The sequence below is a fragment of the Siphateles boraxobius genome, unplaced genomic scaffold (genome assembly GCF_051911475.1).
Source record: "Siphateles boraxobius isolate OS27281-9 unplaced genomic scaffold, OSU_SipBor_1 8, whole genome shotgun sequence".
NCBI classification, from domain to species: Eukaryota; Metazoa; Chordata; class Actinopteri; order Cypriniformes; family Leuciscidae; genus Siphateles; species Siphateles boraxobius.
The window spans coordinates 25,080,511-25,101,278 of record NW_027509208.1 but is presented as its reverse complement, the minus strand read 5'-3'; the positions used below and the strand labels follow the sequence as shown (position 1 = coordinate 25,101,278).

Here is a 20,768-nt window from a genome sequence, read left to right as displayed (position 1 = left end):
AATGAACCTATGGGAAACCCTGCCCTTACAGACTGTTCCCAACGACTGCAGCAGATTTTAAACACCGACTGTGAACACAGACTGAACGCGACTGTCTCTGGCGCATTATGGCATGATCAGTCATAAGTATCAACTTACATTCATAATCGGCCTTACACTTACAAGTGTGTCCCCGGCTAATGAAAAGTGCATTATAAATAAAATGCATTACTAACATTATTATTATTATTATTATTAAGAAAAGGCTCTGCACCCAAGGCCTATAGCCTATTGCCTCAATGGTGTAAAGTGTCTTTGGGCAGATTGCTAGGGCGGATTGCCAGCAACAGCTATTTTAAGATTGTTTGTGATTTAGTGACTTAAGAGTCCTCTTATATACCCCTAACTTTTCACAGATTTAGGAGCTGGATTTAGTGCTAAAATACTTTGTGAAATATTCTTTGAGCAAAAATTGAGGAGTCCAAAAAATTAGGACTGACAGGCCCATTATTTTTAAGACTGTTTCCTAAATCAGCAAATTAGGAGCTACTTTTAGCCTAAAGATGTTTTGTGAATAAAGCCCCTGGATTCTATAAAATGAACACGTTTTTAGCCATGTTTCTCCCAACTACTCAGAATGGATTCTTTATGGGATCGATTCCCAGACTTACCTGTCAACCCTCAACAAAATAGCTATTTGGTAAAAACTGGAAACTGGTACTTTGAACCCTCTTCTTCCACTCACCCTTTGACAAGCTCCACGGCAATAAAATCATTCCCGTCTCCACTGTTGAAGAGAATGAATCCGTCACCTGAGGTGGTTTTGAACTGAAAGAACAGGTGCATGGTGCTATATGCCTGAAGCGTAGCAAGACCCAGATAGCTTCCTTTGGTCTTGAAGGTAACAGGATCGGCCACGATGGAGCGCATGCCGAAACGAGCATTTAGCTCACAGAATTCGATGTCCCCGTTCTTGCACATGTCGATGTAGAAAAGGCCGTTGAACTTCAGGCCTTGCAGGTGACCAATGAAGTTGGATGGAGCCGTGGACGCAAAGCGCCGTTCTGTCAGAATCCCGGTCTCAATGTTACTGAACTCCAGCCGAGTGTGGTCACCATTCATCTGACCTGTAAAAGAAGAGGAGGAGGTCTTGGTAAAATGATTAGTAAGTGTTGGACTAATGCATTATATAGGGGGCAGATGCTTATGGTCTGTTGAGTTTATGCTGCATTCGTACCTTCTGCCACATCATCATCCACTATGAGTTTGAGGTTTTTACCACGCCGCATCACTCTGACTGAGTGCCAATCATTGTCATTCACTTTCTGGCCAGCATACAATGTCTCTGGGCCTTTACCTGAGAATGATGTGTGTCAGTTAGTGTTTACACACACTAGCATAGTAAATCAAATTTCTGGCTTCTCATCATTTTAATAAATCATACCATGTGTAAAGGTCACACATTCGTATGTGAGAAAAAAATATTTTGGTATGCATTTTCAAACTTCTGTCATAAAGATGATAGATCACAAAAATATTTTAATTGAGAAAGTCAATAATTCAGTGATAAGTCAGTCAAGTATGAAATCAACTATTTAAACTGCTGTTACTCAGAAAAAGGCCAAATCATGAAACAAAACCAAAGCATGGCTGAGGTATGTGTGGAACAGCTTATCCATTCTGCAGAAATGTTAAAAGGGTTAGTTCACCCAAAAAATTGAAATTATCCTATAATTTACTCACCCTCAGGTCAGCCAAACACAATCGGAGTTATATTAAAAATATCCTGGCTCTTCCATGCTTTATAATGGGAATGAATGGTACAATTTTTTTAAGCCCAAAAAAGTGCATCCATCCATCCATCATAAGAGCAATCCATACGACTCCAAGGGTTTAATAAAGGCTTTCTGAAGCGCAGCGATGCATTTTTGCAAGTAAAATCACTGAAGCTTGAGTTTGTTGCCCAACATTATTTGTTTGAACCGCAAGAAGTGATTACTCTCACCTAAGATTGTAATTACAGTTTATAAAGTTATAATTATGGATATTTTACTTACAAAAAAAGCATCGCTTCGCTTCAGAAGGTCTTTATTAAACCCCTGGAGTCGTATGGATTACTTTTATGATGGATGGATGCACTTTATTAGGTTTAAAAAAAAATGGTACCATTCACTGCCCTTACAAAGCTTGGAAGAACCAGGATATTTTTAAATATAACTCCAATTGTGTTTGGCTGAGTCGTATACATAGTCATATACAACTAGGATGGCTTGAAGGTCAGTAAATTATGGGATACTTTTTTTTTTTTTGGGTGAACTAACCCTTTAAGTATACTAGTATGCTAGTAATCTGTGGTACAATGTCCCCTATATGTGCTGTATGCTAATCTACTCCAAACATAGTAGTAGGCATTTATTTTTTAAGACTGCATTTATACAAATATACTTATAAAGAATGAGTAGAATTAGTCCAAAGCACTGATTGTTGTACAGATTTATTTGGTAACATTAACATAAGCTGCTCAAATATATTGAGTTTTTAGACTTCAAATTATCGAGCATGAGGCAAAGTGCTCCTCTAAATGCGCTGTAGAATTAAAATGGTTAATCAGCACTTTATTACCGCTTTCTTTACAGGCACTGTGCTTTTAATTGGAGAATATGCTTAATAAACAACAACCTTTAATTGAAACAAGCTCTACAGAGATGACTCTCTAAATGACCTGCCCTATGTGTTTATACACATCTACACAAGTTTAGAGATTTTATAGTTAGTTTAAGGTTGATGGTGACATAACACTTGAGTTGAGCAATGACGGTAATTAAATTACACCACATTAAGATTACTTTATAGGAAATTATTTTAATTTAACAATACATTTGTTTTTCTCTGTAATTTATAGAGACACAAAGTATTTTCCCTTCATTATAACAATTATACTTAATAGTGTACAAATGTCTTCAATGAGACCTCCTGAGATGTGAATGTGACTCAATGGAAGATTTGGTGCTCTGAGGCCAAAAGCGCCCCCTTGAGGAAGACTATTGTGATTCACACAGAACACTATCAAACTGTTACTCAGTGAAGTGTTACAGTGACTGCAGATGTATAACTGCGTTGATTCTAGACATATTTTTCACATGTTCTCTATAGATTAAAAAAAAGAAAAAAAAAACATCTGTAGTGTCATGTCATGAATGAAGCAAAACAGCTTTAAAAACTGAATAATGTTACAACATTTGATTAGAGCAAAATAAATAAATAAATCAAATAAAAAATAATAATTTAAAACAATGTGGTAACACTTTAACAACAAGGTTCATTAGTTAACATTATTTAATGTATTACCTAACATGAACTAACCATGAGAAATACATTTGTTACTGTATTTGTTAATCTTTGTTAAAGGGACTATGTGTAGTTTTTTAGGTATTTTATTATCTAAAATCAATATTTTTATTCATAAATATGTCCTCAATGGTGTACAAATACCTCTGCCAATTATCTGACTTATCCTCGTAAACGAAGAATTTATTATCTTTATATACATGTGACGGGTAGGTCCACGGAGGCTTCCATGTCGTTCCGCCATCTTGAAAAACTATAATAGCAGAGAGGGTCAAAAAGTACTAGGCCAACGCGTTTCCACAATGCGTTTTCGTTCAGAGCCAGCGTCACGTAACTGAAAGCAGCAGAAACGGAGGAGCAGAGCAGTGAGAGGCGCTTGGCACTGCCCCGGCAAGTTTAAAAGGCTGTATTGCACTGTTATTATTCATACTGTAACATTTGTGTGTTCGTTGTGTCAAGTTGCAGTTTGTTTGAAATAACAAACCTGTTCACCCGAAGGATAACTGGACGAAGTGCTATTAGAAGACATCCTGTCATAGCTTTTTGGTACATAGCAGCTACCGTAGATGCAACACGCATTGGAAAAAGCGAGTCGCTGGAGAGCACAATTCGTTTGAATGCAAAATACAATTTCACCGCTAGATGAGAGAAATTCCTACACAATGTCCCTTTAATGTTAGTTAATATACAGTTGTTCATTGTTTGTTCATGTTACTTCACAGTGCATTAACTAATGTTAACAAATACAACTTTTGACTTTAATAATGCATTAGTAAATATTGAAATTAACATCAACAAAGATTAATAAATGTTGCAGAAGTGCAGTTCATTATTAGTTCATGTTAACTAATGTAGTTAACTAAGTAAGGGATAATGTACATCCAGCTAGTTGTTCTGTCAAAATAAACCCCTGATTCCATCACCAACCGGCTGGATGTACATTATCCCACTTATTACACGGCTACTTGCCACATAAGTAAATAATTAGACACAAAATATTGATCTAAGTCTAAATATTTTATTAGCCCTTTAAACGTGAAGCTTCCGCAGAGAGAGCTGTTTTTAGCGCGGCAAGTTCAAACTAGCATTTAGCTACATAAATCACCACGTAAATAATTTCACCACATAAATAATTAGGGGGATAAGAAATATTGATTTCAGATTAAACTGTTTTAAATTTGTACCTGTTTGTATCTCATAATCCAACAGTGCGTAAAGCGCTGCTGACTTCAGTGACCCGGATGAGCCTGTTTTCAGAGGTTGTTATCTGGGAATAACTTACCGCTGGATAGCACGATTGGCCAATCAGAATCAAGTATTCCACAGAGCCGTGTGATAATGTTAACTAATGAAACCTTATTGTAGTGTTACCAATGTAAGGATACTTAAATGTTATCACTTTTATTGACAATAAATGTTTGATTAAGGGCATATATAGTAACTTGATTATGCATTTTGCAATAATTTATGGAAGTAAACCATCACAGCTGAGCCACACATGGCCTAATGGTAACAGAGTTGGACTGGTGAGCCAACGGTTGCTGGTTCGATTCCAGTACCGGCAGGAATATGACTGAGGTGTCCTTGAGCAAGGCACCTAACCCCCAAACGCTCCCCGGGCGCCACTCAAGGCTGCCTGCTGCTCCGGGTGTGTGTATCCACGTTTGCAGTGTGTGTGTGTTCACTACTCACTACTCTGCTCCTAATGTGTGTGCACTCACTTGGATGGGTTAAATGCAGAGGTCAAATTCCAAGTATGGGTTACCATACTTGGCCATCACTTTCACTTTTTTTAAAATCAATTTCTTACTTCAGAAAATTAATGGGATTTTACTCCTGAGACCAGGCATTTGTGCTCCATTGACACAGCAGGAAAAATAAATAAATAAATTGGGGGGAAAAATTAAGTGTTCATAAATTGTTGTTGAACAACCTCACAAATCTCTGCTAAAGAATGGGATGAGAAATGGGAGACTTTTAGATGAGTAAGAGCAGTTATATTTTTCCAGAAGAGCATTAATTTTTTATTTTATTTTAAAACTGCATTATTTTAAAAAAATGCTTAAATATTAACATTTTAACCGCATATAAAACGTCTCGGTTACGTATGTAACCCTAGTTCCCTGATAGGGAACGAGACGCTGCGTCAAACGCTGCGGGAACGCCCCTGCGTTGTGCGTCATGAAGCACGTATGGAATCAGCCCAATGGAGAGATGAAACGTCATAGGCGGGTGACGTCATCGACCAGGAAACTATAAAGCACCCCAAAAACACAAGCGCATTAGCTTCTGATAGGCTTGAAGGAAGCGCTAACGTGAGTGCCGGGAGTATGGCGGAGCGACGCAGCGTCTCGTTCCCTATCAGGGAACTAGGGTTACATACGTAACCGAGACGTTCCCTTTCAAGGGAACTTCGAGCTGCGTCAAACGCTGCGGGAACGCGAATACCCACGTCGCCATAGGACCAAATGACCGTCATGTGAGACTAGCGCACAGAGGACGAGAGCACCTGTGCCCCAGGGGTAGAGCTTAAGTCTAGGTCATAGAACTTAATAAAAGTATGCGGTGAAGACCATCCAGCCGCATCACAAACATCACTCAGGGAAACCCCCGACAAAAGAGCTTTAGAAGCAGCCATACTCCTGGTAGAGTGAGCTCGGACAACCAAAGGTGAAGGCTGGCCAGCCGACTCATAAGCAAGTGAGATAGCCTCAACCACCCACTTGCTCATTCTCTGTTTAGACGCCGGACACCCTTTCCTGGGTGGCCCGAAACATACAAAAAGTTGTTCTGATTTCCTCCACAGGGCAGCTCTGTGGACATAAGCGTCTAATGCCCTAACAGGGCAGAGTGAATTAAGTTTCTCCTGGTCCGATGACATAAATGGAGGAGGACAGAAAGCCTGCAGAACCGTAGGTCTAACAATATTAGTAGGAACCTTAGGAACGTAACCTGGTCTAGGATGCAGAAAAGCTTTAACCATGCCAGGTGCAAATTCCAGGCACGAGGGTGAAACCGACAGAGCCTGCAAATCTCCGATTCTTTTTAGTGAAGAGATAGCAAGCAAAAAGATAGTCTTAAAAGTGAGAAACTTCTCGGGAACTTCTTCGATAGGTTCAAAAGGAGCTAGGGAAAGACCTTCTAATACAATGGCCAGATCCCAAGTCGGCACCCTCGTACGAACTGCTGGCCTCAGCCTCAAAGTGCCACGGAGGAAACGAGTTATAAGCGGGTGTCTCCCAAGAGAAACTCCACTGAAAGGGACGTGGTAAGCAGCTAGTGCCGCCACATACACCTTTAGTGTGGAGGGGGATAACCCTGTGGAGAAGCGCTCCTGCAGGAATTCCAGCACTGCACCCACTGGGCAGTTAACTGGGTCCTGCAGGTGTTCTCCACACCAAGAAGTGAAAAGTTTCCACTTCAAGGCATAAAGCTTCCTCGTGGATGGAGCTCTGGAGTTAAGAATGGTCTCAACAACCTCGGTTGAGAGACCGGAGTCTATGAGCTGGGCCCCCTCAGAGGCCAAGCCCACAGTTTCCACAATTCTGGGCGGGGGTGAAGTATCGTGCCCCCCGCCTGGGAGAGTAGATCCCTCCTGACCGGGAGCTCCAAAGGAGAACCGTCCAGGAGAGAAATCAGGTCCGCAAACCATACTCGGGCCGGCCAGAACGGGGCTACTAGTAGTAGACTGACCCGTCCCGGCGGACCCTCTCCAGAACTCCTGGTAACAGAGCAATCGGGGGAAAGGCGTACAGACGTGACCTCGGCCACGGCTGCACCATAGCATCCAACCCCAGGGGGGCTGGAAGAGTGATGGAGAACCACCGATGACAATGAGTGGTCTCCTTGGAAGCGAATAGGTCCACCTCGGCGCGACCGAAACTCAACCAAAGGAGCTCCACCACCTCGGGGTGGAGTCTCCATTCCCCTGGCCTCGGCCCCTGCCTCGACAGGGAGTCTGCTACCACATTCAAATACCCAGGGAGATACATTGCTCTCAGAGATAGTAGCTTCCCTTGGGACCACAGGAGGATCTGACGGGCCAACTTGTAAAGCCGGCGAGACCGCAGGCCCCCCTGATGATTTACATAAGAGACCACCGACGTGTTGTCTGATTGAACTAACACATGATGGCCTCTCAGGTCTGTTAGGAAGTGTTTCAGAGCCTGAAACACAGCCAACATCTCTAGACAATTTATGTGCCACGAAAGATGATGATCCTGCCACAGACCTTGGGCTGGGCGACCACTCATGACCGCCCCCCACCCTGTGAGGGGTTGGCGTTATGCGTTATGCGACGACAAAGAGCCCCCAGCACAGGACCTTTGGATAGGAACCAAGTTTCTCTCCACATGACCAGAGCACGAAGGCAGCGCCGCGTGACTTTGAACGTGCGGAGCGGATTTCCCCTCGGGGAGAATCCCTTGGTCCTGAGCCACCACTGTAGCGGTCTCATGTACAACAGGCCGCAAGGTATAACGTTGGACGCTGCTGCCATCAGACCCAACAGTCTCTGAAACTGCTTGACAGTGAGTAGCTGGCCTAGCTTCACTTGTTTCACAGCTGAGAGAATCGAAGCGATGCGGGTCGGAGAGAGTCGCGCCCGCATCGATACCGAATCCCAAACGACACCCAGAAAAGTGGTCTTCTGGGAAGGAGATAATACACTTTTCTTTGCGTTCAGCCTCAACCCCAACTTTCTGATATGAGCGAGGACGACATCTCGATGCCGAACCGCCATCTGCTCGGTCTGAGCTAAAATCAACCAATCGTCGATGTAATTGAGAATACGAATGCCCTGAAGCCTCAGAGGCACTAGTGCTGCATCCATGCATTTCGTGAAAGTGCGGGGAGATAAAGCTAGGCCAAACGGAAGAACCCTGTACTGGTACGCCTCGCCCCCGAAGGCGAACCTCAGGAAGTTCCTGTGTTGTGGAAGGATGGACACATGGAAGTATGCGTCCTTCAGATCTATCGTGACAAACCAGTCCTCGGACCTGATTTGAGACACGATCTGCTTGATAGTGAGCATCTTGAATTTTAGCTTCCCTACCGAGCGATTCAATATGCGCAGGTCTAAAATTGGACGCAACCCCCCATCCTTCTTTGGAACGATGAAATATCGGCTGTAATAACCTGACTCCAAACTGGGAGGAGGAACCCGTTCTATAGCCTCTTTTTGAAGGAGCGTTTTCACCTCTTGTTCCAATACCAGAGCCTGCTCGGGGCCCACCACTGTGTGCAGAACCCCTCTGAATTTTGGTGGACGACACCTGAACTGGATAGCATAACCCTTTTCTACTGTCTGCAGGACCCAATGAGATATTTTTGGAAGGCTTTTCCACTCTGCCAGAAATTCTACTAAGGGTACCAGCCTCTCGAGACTGGCCTCTGGTGTAACTTGAGCAGCAGACGCAGCGCCCTGTAACGGCGCACCGGCAGGGAACAACTGGTCTGACCGCTCTGAGACCCTCCTCAGAGGGAGCGAGCGTCCCTCGGGAAAGCGCTCGCTGGGATCGTCTGTGCCCCGGCATAAAGGCGGGGTTGGCAGAACGAGCCCCTGAGGGCACCGAGGAGGAATGGGCACCGTAAAAAGAGGTGAACACCTTTCCGCCTCGGTGGGGACCACCCTCAGCATCCTGAACGGCTTGGCGTCAGGACTTCTTCTTAGCCGAAGCCTTCTTAGCCAATATAACTGTCCTCAGATCAGTTCTACTGGGAGAAGGCTTCGGCTGAGAGTGTCGCGGCTGAGCCCACTGTCCAGCAGGGGGAGCACGAGACGCGACACTCTGCCTCTGCTGCGCTCTATGTGATGAGCTCGAAGACGGCCGGGGCTGCTCCCGCCCAGCAGCCCCAGGGACATGAACTTTAAGGGGAAGAAACTTTTTAAAAGCTGCAGTTTGTTTCTTTTCTTCTTGGAATTTATCGATAACTGAATTCACAGCATCACCAAACAACCCCATGGGAGAAAGAGGAGCATCTAAAAGAAAAGCTTTTTCTCTCTCTTTAATATTAGTCTGATTTAACCACAAATGTCTTTCTGCGGCCACCAGAGCTGCCATAGAACGACCCATTAATTTGGCCGATTCTCTGGTGGCACGCAGGGATAAATCAGCAGCCTGACGCAGTTCGCGAACTACGTCAGTACTGACCTCCTCACTCTCACTCATGTCCCTTAGCAGATCAGCCTGGTATGCCTGCAAGATTGACATAGTATGCAGACATGACGCAGCCTGACCTGCTGCCGAATATGCTTTACCCACCAAAGCCGAAGTGTTTCTTAAAGGCTTGGTGGGTAATGCCGGTGCCTTAAAAGATGATGCTGCTTCGGGGGAGAGATGGCTCGCAAGCGTCTCTTCCACACGAGGCAAAGCACCATAACCATGAGCCTTGGCTCCCATAATATTAGCGTATGTTGAAGTCTGGGGACTAAACACTCTATATGACACCGGTTTTCTCCATGATTTCGAGACCTCGGTGTGGAGATCATGGAAAAACGGCAGGCACCGGCGTGGAGGCTGCACACGTGACGGCAAAAATCTCTCATCCAACTTTGATTTAGAAACAGACTCCTGTCTAGTCACTGGCCATTCAATATTACGTTTTTCAACAGCTCTTGTTAACACCTCCATAAGCTCATCACTCTCAGGAGTGTGGGGTGGCGAATCCTCCACATCTCCCTCAACACTAACAACATCAAGTTCCTCAGAACTGGATAGCTGCAGCATTGGTGCCTCAGCCCGAGCGGAAGAAACCGCAGCGCGTGCTTCCGAACCCGGGACTGAGGCACTGGATCTCACAGGTGAAGGGAGAGATAAGGCAGAGCCCGTCTCAAACCCCGCTGTGAGATCCATCTGCGATCCCCACGATAAGCGCCGCCGCTCTGCCTCGGCAGAAGCGGGACCCGAACCGCGGGGAGCGCGCACCGAACCGCTCTCCTCAAAGAGCGATCGGCGGGAGCGGAGCGTCCTTAACGGCAAACGCTCGCAATGCTCACAGTCTGCTCCCTCGAGAGCAAACTGGGCATGCTGAACTCCCAAACAAACAACACAAAGATCATGTGTATCCCCGCTCGTTAAATAACGCGAGCAGGGAGGAACACACTTTCTAAACTGCTGTTCGTCCGCCATAATCTCTCAATATATATATATATATAGGGATAAATTGTTTGTGTGGTGCAGGGTATGTAAGACAGACAATATCACACAGGGACAGATTCACATGTAGCGCGACTGAAAGCACAGAAGCTAATGCGCTTGTGTTTTTGGGGTGCTTTATAGTTTCCTGGTCGATGACGTCACCCGCCTATGACGTTTCATCTCTCCATTGGGCTGATTCCATACGTGCTTCATGACGCACAACGCAGGGGCGTTCCCGCAGCGTTTGACGCAGCTCGAAGTTCCCTTGAAAGGGAACATAGAAAAGGATGTACACTACCAATCAAAAGTTTGGACTATTAATTTAGCTTTCTCATATACTTAAAAACCCTTTGATTTAAAGGCTTAGGCCGTTTGTCATGCTTAATTTGTGTTCATAATCATTAAATACTATTAAAATATGCAAACAAGAAGAAACACACATTAACACGTGTAGATCATTTTATGTATTTATTACTGTTAGTCAAACGCATTAAACTTTTAATAATAATAAATAATATATAAAAAAAACATTTTTACTTATTTATATAATTTAATTTAATTTAAAAATTAATCTATATAATATTGTCTCTCTATATTTTAATGTGTTTTAATCAGGTAATCATTAATAAAAAAGCTAAAAACTAGAACCAGTGTAGAATAAATGTTATCTCTCGTTCAAACTCGCTCACTTCCACTCTCTCTCCACGTTGGATTTTGGGAAACAGTACTTCAGCATGTGGGAAATCAGAGTGCATTAGCAGTTTAAACAAGTGAACAAATGTAGGGAATAAAGTTGTTCACTCAGATTTCGGACACTGCTAAAAAAGTGTTCGACACCTGATGTAGTGCACTATATATAGTGGATAGTGAGTGGTTTCGGACACAGCTTAAGACACTAAAAGTGAAATTTTAAATTTCAAGAAAGTTTGAGCTGTGGAGCAGTGAATGAAAAATTTTGAGCACACGAGAGAAGTTATTCATGGCTTTTTAAAAGCATCCCATGATACACATGCAAATAGAACTATGGCAAAGCGTCTTAACTTTGGAGAAATTCAAATAAGATATTTTGAGAATTTGATTTATTTAACACTTTGCCATAGTTCTATTTGTGTTATATCATAGCTTTGATGACTTTACTATTAATCTAAAATATGGCCAGATTATAATAAAGAATGCATATGATTGAGTTCAACCTTTTAACTGGTAGTGTAGGTTGGCAACACTGTTTAAATCATTTGCTAATACTTTGATTGTACATGGGAAATAAACAACACATCATTTCATTAGGTAAGGACTGAGTTTCTTACAGAATTCATCTAAAAAAAATCCAACAGGTTAAGAAATGAGTAGAACAAACTGAATAAAGACTTACTGGTGTTACAGTTTATCCTGCCACAGTCTAGATGGGGAAGAACAAGTGACAGATGAAATCGCGTCCTTCAAGGATACAGCTGCAGACATCCAACAACAGAAACACCACCTTCTGGGGACGAGCACATGAAGCGGCGGCCATTCTGGACTCTTTTCCAACAGCTGTTTGAGCATGCTGCACAATATTTTCTGATATACTGTAACTCGTTTTGCCAATTTGATCCAAGGTATCTATGTTAAATGTGTATATTTGTGTTATTATTAACATGTAGAGACAATTATAAGTAAACCATTCTTAAGGAAGATTTCTACAAAATTCAAAACATGTTGTCTGTATCTAAATATTGTTCTTTTTGTCTCTCATTTTGAGCATCCAGACTAGCCAAATTCTAATCAGTGGCGTCATGCCCATTCAAAGTGAGGGGGCACGTGCCCCCTCAGATTTTTCCTCCCTGATAATTTTTTTGTCACAACTTTATTACTATTATGGGGGTATATCGATATAAAAAAATATATCTATATATTTTTAAATGTGATATGGAATTAGACCATATTGCATATATCGATATAGTTCAAATTTGCGCTATGATCCTTGCTCCAAACAAGCTGACTGCTTTTGTAGAAATATGTATATCGTGCATTCTATCAGTTGCAGTTCTGGCGCCTCCGTCTCAACAGCTTTTGTGTACAACGCGACAAATACTCACATCAAATGTTAACGCAGAGGAACGGGACACATCAGTTCAGTGAGTTCACAAAAGTTAATTATTTGCATGTGCTTTAAAGCCTTGCCGGTTAAACATGTCATTCACTGCAGATGCGCTGTTCTAACATGCGCTTTATTGAGCGAAAACACCCTACGCGCACATGTAGGGATGGGACGGTATGAAAATTTCATATCACGATTATAGTGACCGAAATTATCGTGATTATCAATACTATCACGGTTTTGTTAAAACAAGATGAAAGTGTTAAAAAAGAACTGATGCTCACACTGAAAACATTTCAACAAGTTTTATATTTGAGAATCAACAAACAACAAATAAATCAGGCAGCTCTATGCACTTTTTAAAGCAAGATTCTATTCTGTGGCATTTTGATTTTCTTCCTTATAATGACCGTCGTCAATAGCAACCTATTATAACACAGCGCACATCCATGTATCACAACGGACGCGCTCTCTCATTTCATTCAAATACAACTTGTCATCTTGCGTCTCTGTTTTTGATTGTATTAAAAAAGAAATCAGAGTTGATTTATTGTTTACAGAATTTGATAGTATTGTTATGATCATATTGTCTGGACGAGTTTTGTACGCTAAATGGATTTAACAGCTAAGAATAGAGACATTAATCTCTATTCAATATGTCTCCGTAATTACTGTTTGTGGTAAAAAAAAAAATCGGTGTTATAAGTGTACAATGAATATACATTATTATCTCTTAAATGTCACTCTTAATAGTCTCGTTTGAACTTATTCATTCGTCTTTGGCTCAAAGCCACTTGCTGCGAACTTTTCTTCGCGGAAGCTTCAAGTTTATTTCAAGTGAGTGAGATAAAATATGTCAACTCAAAACAACATTTTGTGCCCAATTACTTCCCGGACGTAGTTTAAGTTTTGAGATCAAAGTTAACTTGCCTTGCGTTCGCTACAACAGTGGATGATGGTCACACAGGACGATTCGGCAGATTTGAAGTGTTTACTCCTATCACTGCGACTTTTTTTGAGCATGTTCTGCAGACAGGGTGACCATCCTCGATTAAGTTTCCCTCAGGATTTTTGTAAATGCCAAAATATGACCACACCTCAGATTTGGTCCTCTTAAAAGGCTGAAAAATCTCCCGAACACGGTCACCGACTTCCGCCATTCCTTCTCGAATAAAAAAAAAAAACCAACATTGCGCGCCTGCGTCAGACTGTTGCTGGCTGGACAGGATTTATAGTGAGTTATTAAAATCCCGATAATCAAACACGGTTTTAATGATAATTGAATTTTTAACGATATTACTAACCGTCAGTACATTTTATCGTGGTTTATAGTGAAACCGGTAATCGTCCCATCCCTACGCACATGCACTAAAAAAGCCTGTCTAACAGCGCCTGGTTACTAAGTTATCTTTCGAGTCTTATTTCGCTAATACTTTCAAATACACACAAGGTTACACACAAATACATAAGGAAAGTTGATTATGTCTAAACAGAAAGCAAACCGAGGAAATTGAGAGAAATCTCTTTGTCAAATGCGTGTATATTAGACGCGTCGCGTACAGGTCTTAAAGAGACAGTAGCCCTAATAATAAACATGCAGCCCCTTGACCTTAAAGGGATCGTTCACCCAAAAATAAAAATTCTGTCATTATTTATTCACTGTAATATTGTTCCAAACCTATATTAATTTATTTCTTGTGCTGAACACAAAAAAAAGATATTTTGAAGAATGTGGGTAACCAGACGGTTGCTGGTCCCCATTGACTTCTATAGCAAAAAATATACTATGGAAATCACTGGGGTACATCAACTGTTTGGTTAACCACATTCTTCCAAATAACTTCAACAGAAGAAAGAAACTTATTCAGGTTTAAAACAACTTGAGAGAGTAAATGATGACAATTAAAACTATCTATTTACTATCTATTGGGAGAAATAATGTTAATAAAACATTTATTAATTAATGTTAATAAAACAAAATCTGTATATTTTCCTGCTTTTTTGTCCTTAGCCAATCACATGCCTGATTCTTCTGGATGTGTAATTAATCGGTCAGCATCAGCCTGCCCCTTTTTCCTAATATGGTGTCTGTGTATATCAAATCAGCGCTCTAGAATCTTTGCTGTGTATGTTCAAGCAACTCACTCGTCTCGCACATTGAGCTGGCAATGTTTTTTGAAGTGGTAAGTGGGCAAAGCAACAAATCGGCATTGAATTAGTTATCGGATGGTATTAAAAGGTAGTGGGATTATTTGTGGTTGACCTGGAAATTTTAACTTGATCAAAAAGCTATGGATTTGATGTTAGCTGCGAATTCAGAGCATTAACTTAAGTTGTGTCAGTGTAACGTTATCGATAGCTAGCCTAGTCTAACCGTCGGAAAACTATTGCCTCAGATTGTGCCCCCCCAGAATTTTGGTTTGCATGACGCCCCTGATTCTAATGTATATGGTAATAATCAATTTAAAATGGCTGCCTGCTTTAAGCCAAATGGATTCATCAACCAGAGTATTCTTTGTCATCCTTTGTTAATTATCTTTCAAATTACTGGTCACCAACTGTAAGAGGAATTAGACAGAGAACTGAAGATTTTATGATAATTGGAACTGTTATCCGGGCTGGAATCCATATGGCCATTTTTATCATGTGCTGTCAACCGCAACAGAAAAGTGGGAGCAAACAGCCACGGTCCAAAAAGCACCAGCAACACACAAACTTGTAGCATGTTCTTCATATTAAAAAAAAAAAAAAAAAACAGACAGTCATCTCAATTAAGACAATTTACTAAACTAGTACAATGGATACTGAATGTTCTGATTGTTTTACACTAAGTGTATGAATGAAAAATGACACATGTTGGCACTGAAACTAATCGAACTGATTATTGAATTGACTGAAATTACTTTTAATTTTGATGTTGCAATATATTTAAGATATGGATCATCTGGCCCTTTCTACCATCTGGACATGGTGTGCATATGGGTGGATGTTGGTAGAAATGACTGTGTGTGTGTGTGTGTGTGTGTGTGTGTGTGTGTGTGTGTGTGTGTGTGTGTGTGTGTGTGTGTGTGTGTGTGTGTGTGTGTGTGTGTGTGTGTGTGTGTGTGTGTGTGTGTGTGTGTGTGTGTGTGTGTGTTGTGGCCACGAGCTGCAGGTGTGCTGGATGCTCTGGTCTCGGGCTGTTTGCTTACAGGGCCGCAGGCTAAAGGCCGTTGAAGGGATGAGTACCATCTTTAAACAAGGCATGATAAATGCCATTAAGAGCGGGGGATGGGGATGGGGATGGATACATATTTTCCTGATAACGTTACAAAAATTGTTGTACAGATGTGCACCTGATTAAAACCACCTATTAAAACCACCTTACCATAAGAAAAACAGCAGACACAAATACTGAAGAAGTATCACAAGAGACCGTCCTGTCCACAGCATATCATTTAGGGCAGGGTGATATATTTTATATGTATATGTATATGTATATATATATATGTGTGTGTGTGTGTGTGTGTGTGTGTGTGTGTGTGTGTGTGTGTGTGTGTGTGTGTGTGTGTGTGTGTGTGTGTGTGTATCACTATGACTTTAGCATGTTTTTTTTGTTTTTTTTGGTCATTTAGCTTCTTGTCTGTGCCAGTAGGCCGGTTTCACACCCACTCCTTGTGTCAAAAAGTTTACAAATAACTTTTTGATAAATATTTTATGTTTATCATTTGTAGGGTGGACAAAAATTGTATTCAATTAGAAAAAAGCAAAATAGAATAATTTTTCAGACTTTTGGACACCAATGCATATAGGTATATTTTGTTGTTTATTACTATGTATTGTCATATTGAAGTCTTTAAATTAAAGTGATTAAAATTATTTCTTGTTTTCATTTTGTTTTTACAAAATGAAAACAAGAAATAATTTTAATCACTTTAATTTAAAGACTTCAATGAAAAACAACTTGATTATTATTTAAAAAAAGATACATTTTAACAAACTTATTTCACCGAAAAAAAGACAGACAGACAGACAGACAGACAGACAGACAGACAGACAGACAGACAGACAGACAGACAGACAGACACATAGATAGATAGATAGATAGATAGATAGATAGATAGATAGATAGATAGATAGATAGATAGATAGATAGATAGATAGATAGATAGATAGATAGATAGATAGATAGATAGACTGACAGACAGACAGACAGACAGATAGATGATGATAGATAGACAGATAGATAGATAGATAGATAGATAGATAGATAGATAGATAGATAGATAGATAGATAGATAGATAGATAGATAGACTGACAGACAGATAATGATGATACATAAATAGATCAACAGACAGATAGATAGATAGATAGATAGATAGATAGATAGATAGATAGATAGATAGATAGATAGATAGACTGACAGACAGATAATGATGATACATAAATAGATCAACAGACAGATAGATAGATAGATAGATAGATAGATAGATAGATAGATAGATAGATAGATAGATAGATAGATAGATAGATAGATAGATAGATAGATAGATAGATCGACAGACAGACAGATAGATAGATAGATAGATAGATAGATAGATAGATAGATAGATAGATAGATAGATAGATAGATAGATCGACAGACAGATAGATAGATAGATAGATAGATAGATAGATAGATAGATAGATAGATAGATAGATAGATAGATAGATAGATAGATAGATAGATAGACTGACAGACAGACAGATAATGATGACAAATAAATAGATTGACAGACAGATAGATAGATAGATAGATAGATAGATAGATAGATAGATAGATAGATAGATAGATAGATAGACAGACAGACAGATAGATAGATAGATAGATAGATAGATAGATAGATAGATAGATAGATAGATAGATAGATAGATAGATAGATAGATAGATAGATAGATAGATAGATAGATAGATCGACAGACAGATAGATAGATGATAATAGATCGACAGACATATAGATGATAATAGATAGATAGATAGACAGATAGATAGATAGATAGATAGATAGATAGATAGATAGATAGATAGATAGATAGATAGATAGATAGATCGACAGACAGATAGATAGATAGATAGATAGATAGATAGATAGATAGATAGATAGATAGATAGATAGATAGATAGATAGATAGATAGATAGACAGACAGACAGATAGATAGATAGATAGATAGATAGATAGATAGATAGATAGATAGATAGATAGATAGATAGATAGACTGACAGACAGATAATGATGACAAATAAATAGATTGACAGACAGATAGATAGATAGATAGATAGATAGATAGATAGATAGATAGATAGATAGATAGATAGATAGATAGATAGACAGACAGATAGATAGATAGATAGATAGATAGATAGATAGATAGATAGATAGATAGATAGATAGATAGATAGATAGATAGATAGATAGATAGACTGACAGACAGATAATGATGACAAATAAATAGATTGACAGACAGATAGACAGATAGATAGATAGATAGATAGATAGATAGATAGATAGATAGATAGATAGATAGATAGATAGACAGATAGATAGATAGATAGATAGATAGACAGACAGATAGATGATGATAGATAGATAGATCGACAGACAGATAGATGATAATAGATCGACAGACAGATAGATGATAATAGATAGATAGATAGATAGATAGACAGATAGATAGATAGATAGATAGATAGATAGATAGATAGATAGATAGATAGATAGATAGATAGATAGATAGATAGATCGCCCAGCCCTAATATAAATGCTGCTTACATTTCATAAAATTTAAAATAATCGAATTACTCAGATTTTTAAAATTGTAAATTTTGCGAGTAAATCAATGAGCATGTGTATGAGAATGACTGACGCAGATGTGATGTGTTGCTGCGCTCATGAGGTCAGAGGTTACGTGAGACAGTGATGAGAGAGCTCGTCGGTCCACATGACCCGCAGACAAAGCAAGAGAACGAAAAACAAACTGGAGCAATCCATGCAGATCAACAAAACAACAGTTTAGTTGTAGTCTAAGAGAGATGATAACATCCAGTAACTTGCAAATATAATAAATAACGGACAACCGAGGAAGAGAGAATGGTAGAGAGAGAGAATATCAAATATAGCAGAATACAATACCTAAATTGACGGTCAGTCTGACACGGCCGCTGTCCAGCTCTAGTCGCAGTGTGTCTGCGGACTCACGTGATGTGGCAGCCATCAACAGGCCAAAGGCACGCTGGGACATAAACCGCAGAGACACGTCCTCTGCTTCTGTGTGTATTACCGTCGGCATAACCACCTTCATATACATACTGCCATCGTAGCTTAGGATAGACGCCTCTGTGGAGAAAACAGACACACACAATATATAAGGATCAAAAGATCAAAGATCTTGAAAAGATTACATTAACTGGACTTTATTCACACCGAGTCAATTCAAATGAGTTCAGTTCAGTTCATTTATTTTTTTATTTTTTAATTTACCCAGCAAATCTGGTGACAGCGCCACCTACGTGTTATGAAATTTTTCAGATTTTATGGCTTTTATTTTTGTCATGGATACCATGGGGAAAAAATGGCATATAGATTATTTTAATAATAAACATAATTTGGCAGAAGGTATATTAGGCTGCTTTCACTTTAAGACCGGACACATGGGTCCATTATACTGTTACACATGCATTTATTTTACAAATGTTTTTCAACTTAAAACATAACTTACTGTGTTTACGTGAATACTGGCCAAGACCAGCATTTTGACATTATTTTGTTATGTATGTATATATACAGGTCCTTCTCAAAAAATTAGCATATTGTGATAAAGTTCATTATTTTCCATAATGTAATGATAAAAATTAAACTTTCATATAGTTTAGATTCATTGCACACCAACTGAAATATTTCAGGTCTTTTATTGTTTTAATACTGATGATTTTGGCATACAGCTCATGAAAACCCAAAATTCCTATCTCAAAAAATTTGCATATTTCATCTGACCAATAAAAGAAGTGTTTTTAATACAAAAAAGTCAACCTTCAAATAATTATGTTCAGTAATGCACTCAATACTTGGTCGGGAATCCTTTTGCAGAAATGACTACTTCAATGCGGCGTGGCATGGAGGCAATCAGCCTGTGGCACTGCTGAGGTGTTATGGAGGCCCAGGATGCTTCGATAGCGGCCTTAAGCTCATCCAGAGTGTTGGGTCTTGCGTCTCTCAACTTTCTCTTCACAATATCCCACAGATTCTCTATGGGGTTCATGGAAGCATGAAGTGCTCCAAAATCTCCTGATAGCTAGCTGCATTGACCCTGCCCTTGATAAAACACAGTGGACCAACACCAGCAGCTGACATGGCACCCCCGACCATCACTGACTGTGGGTACTTGACACTGGACTTCAGGCATTTCCTTCACCCCAGTCTTCCTCCAGACTCTGGCAGCTTGATTTCCGAATGACATGCAAAATTTGCTTTCATCCGAAAAAAGTACTTTGGACCACTGAGCAACAGTCCAGTGCTGCTTCTCTGTAGCCCAGGTCAGGCGCTTCTGCCGCTGTTTCTGGTTCAAAAGTGGCTTGACCTGGGGAATGCGGCACCTGTAGCCAATTTCCTGCACACGCCTGTGCACGGTGGCTCTGGATGTTTCTACTCCAGACTCAGTCCACTGCTTCCGCAGGTCCCCCAAGGTCTGGAATCGGCCCTTCTCCACAATCTTCCTCAGGGTCCGGTCACCTCTTCTCGTTGTGCAGCGTTTTTTGCCACACTTTTTCCTTCCCACAGACTTCCCACTGAGGTGCCTTGATACAGCACTCTGGGAACAGCCTATTTGTTCAGAAATTTCTTTCTGTGTCTTACCCTCTTGCTTGAGGGTGTCAGTTATGGCCTTCTGGACAGAAGTCAGGTCGGCAGTCTTACCCATGATTGCGGTTTTGAGTAATGAAACAGGCTGGGAGTTTTTAACAGCCTCAGGAATCTGTTGCAGGTGTTTAGAGTTAATTAGTTGATTCAGATGATTAGGTTAATAGCTCGTTTAGAGACCCTTTTCATGATATGCTAATTATTTGAGATAGGAATTTTAGGTTTTCATGAGCTGTATGCCAAAATCATCAGTATTAAAACAATAAAAGACCTGAAATATTTCAGTTGGTGTGCAATGAATCTAAAATATATGAAAGTTTAATTTTTATCATTACATTATGGAAAATAA

General features: G+C 40.3%; 1 protein-coding gene across 30 annotated transcripts in view; it reads right to left on the bottom strand.

Moving 5' to 3' along the window:
* Positions 1-20,768, bottom strand: part of nrxn3b (neurexin 3b) — a 623,191-nt gene that overhangs the window by 362,985 nt on the left and 239,438 nt on the right. For 23 of the 30 annotated variants that reach the window (XR_013199929.1, XM_077219935.1, XM_077219926.1 and 20 more), the window contains 4 exons: positions 18,698-18,901; positions 11,839-11,865; positions 1,217-1,336; positions 725-1,106 (listed from right to left, as the gene is read on the bottom strand). Coding sequence is in view for 29 of the 30 variants with exons in the window: in XM_077219935.1 (XP_077076050.1) it covers positions 725-1,106; positions 1,217-1,336; positions 11,839-11,865; positions 18,698-18,901 (733 nt within the window). In the remaining variant the exon portion in view is untranslated. The remainder of the gene's footprint in view (positions 1-724; positions 1,107-1,216; positions 1,337-11,838; positions 11,866-18,697; positions 18,902-20,768) is intronic. The other 7 variants (XM_077219931.1, XM_077219933.1, XM_077219940.1 and 4 more) reach the window with 1 other exon arrangement.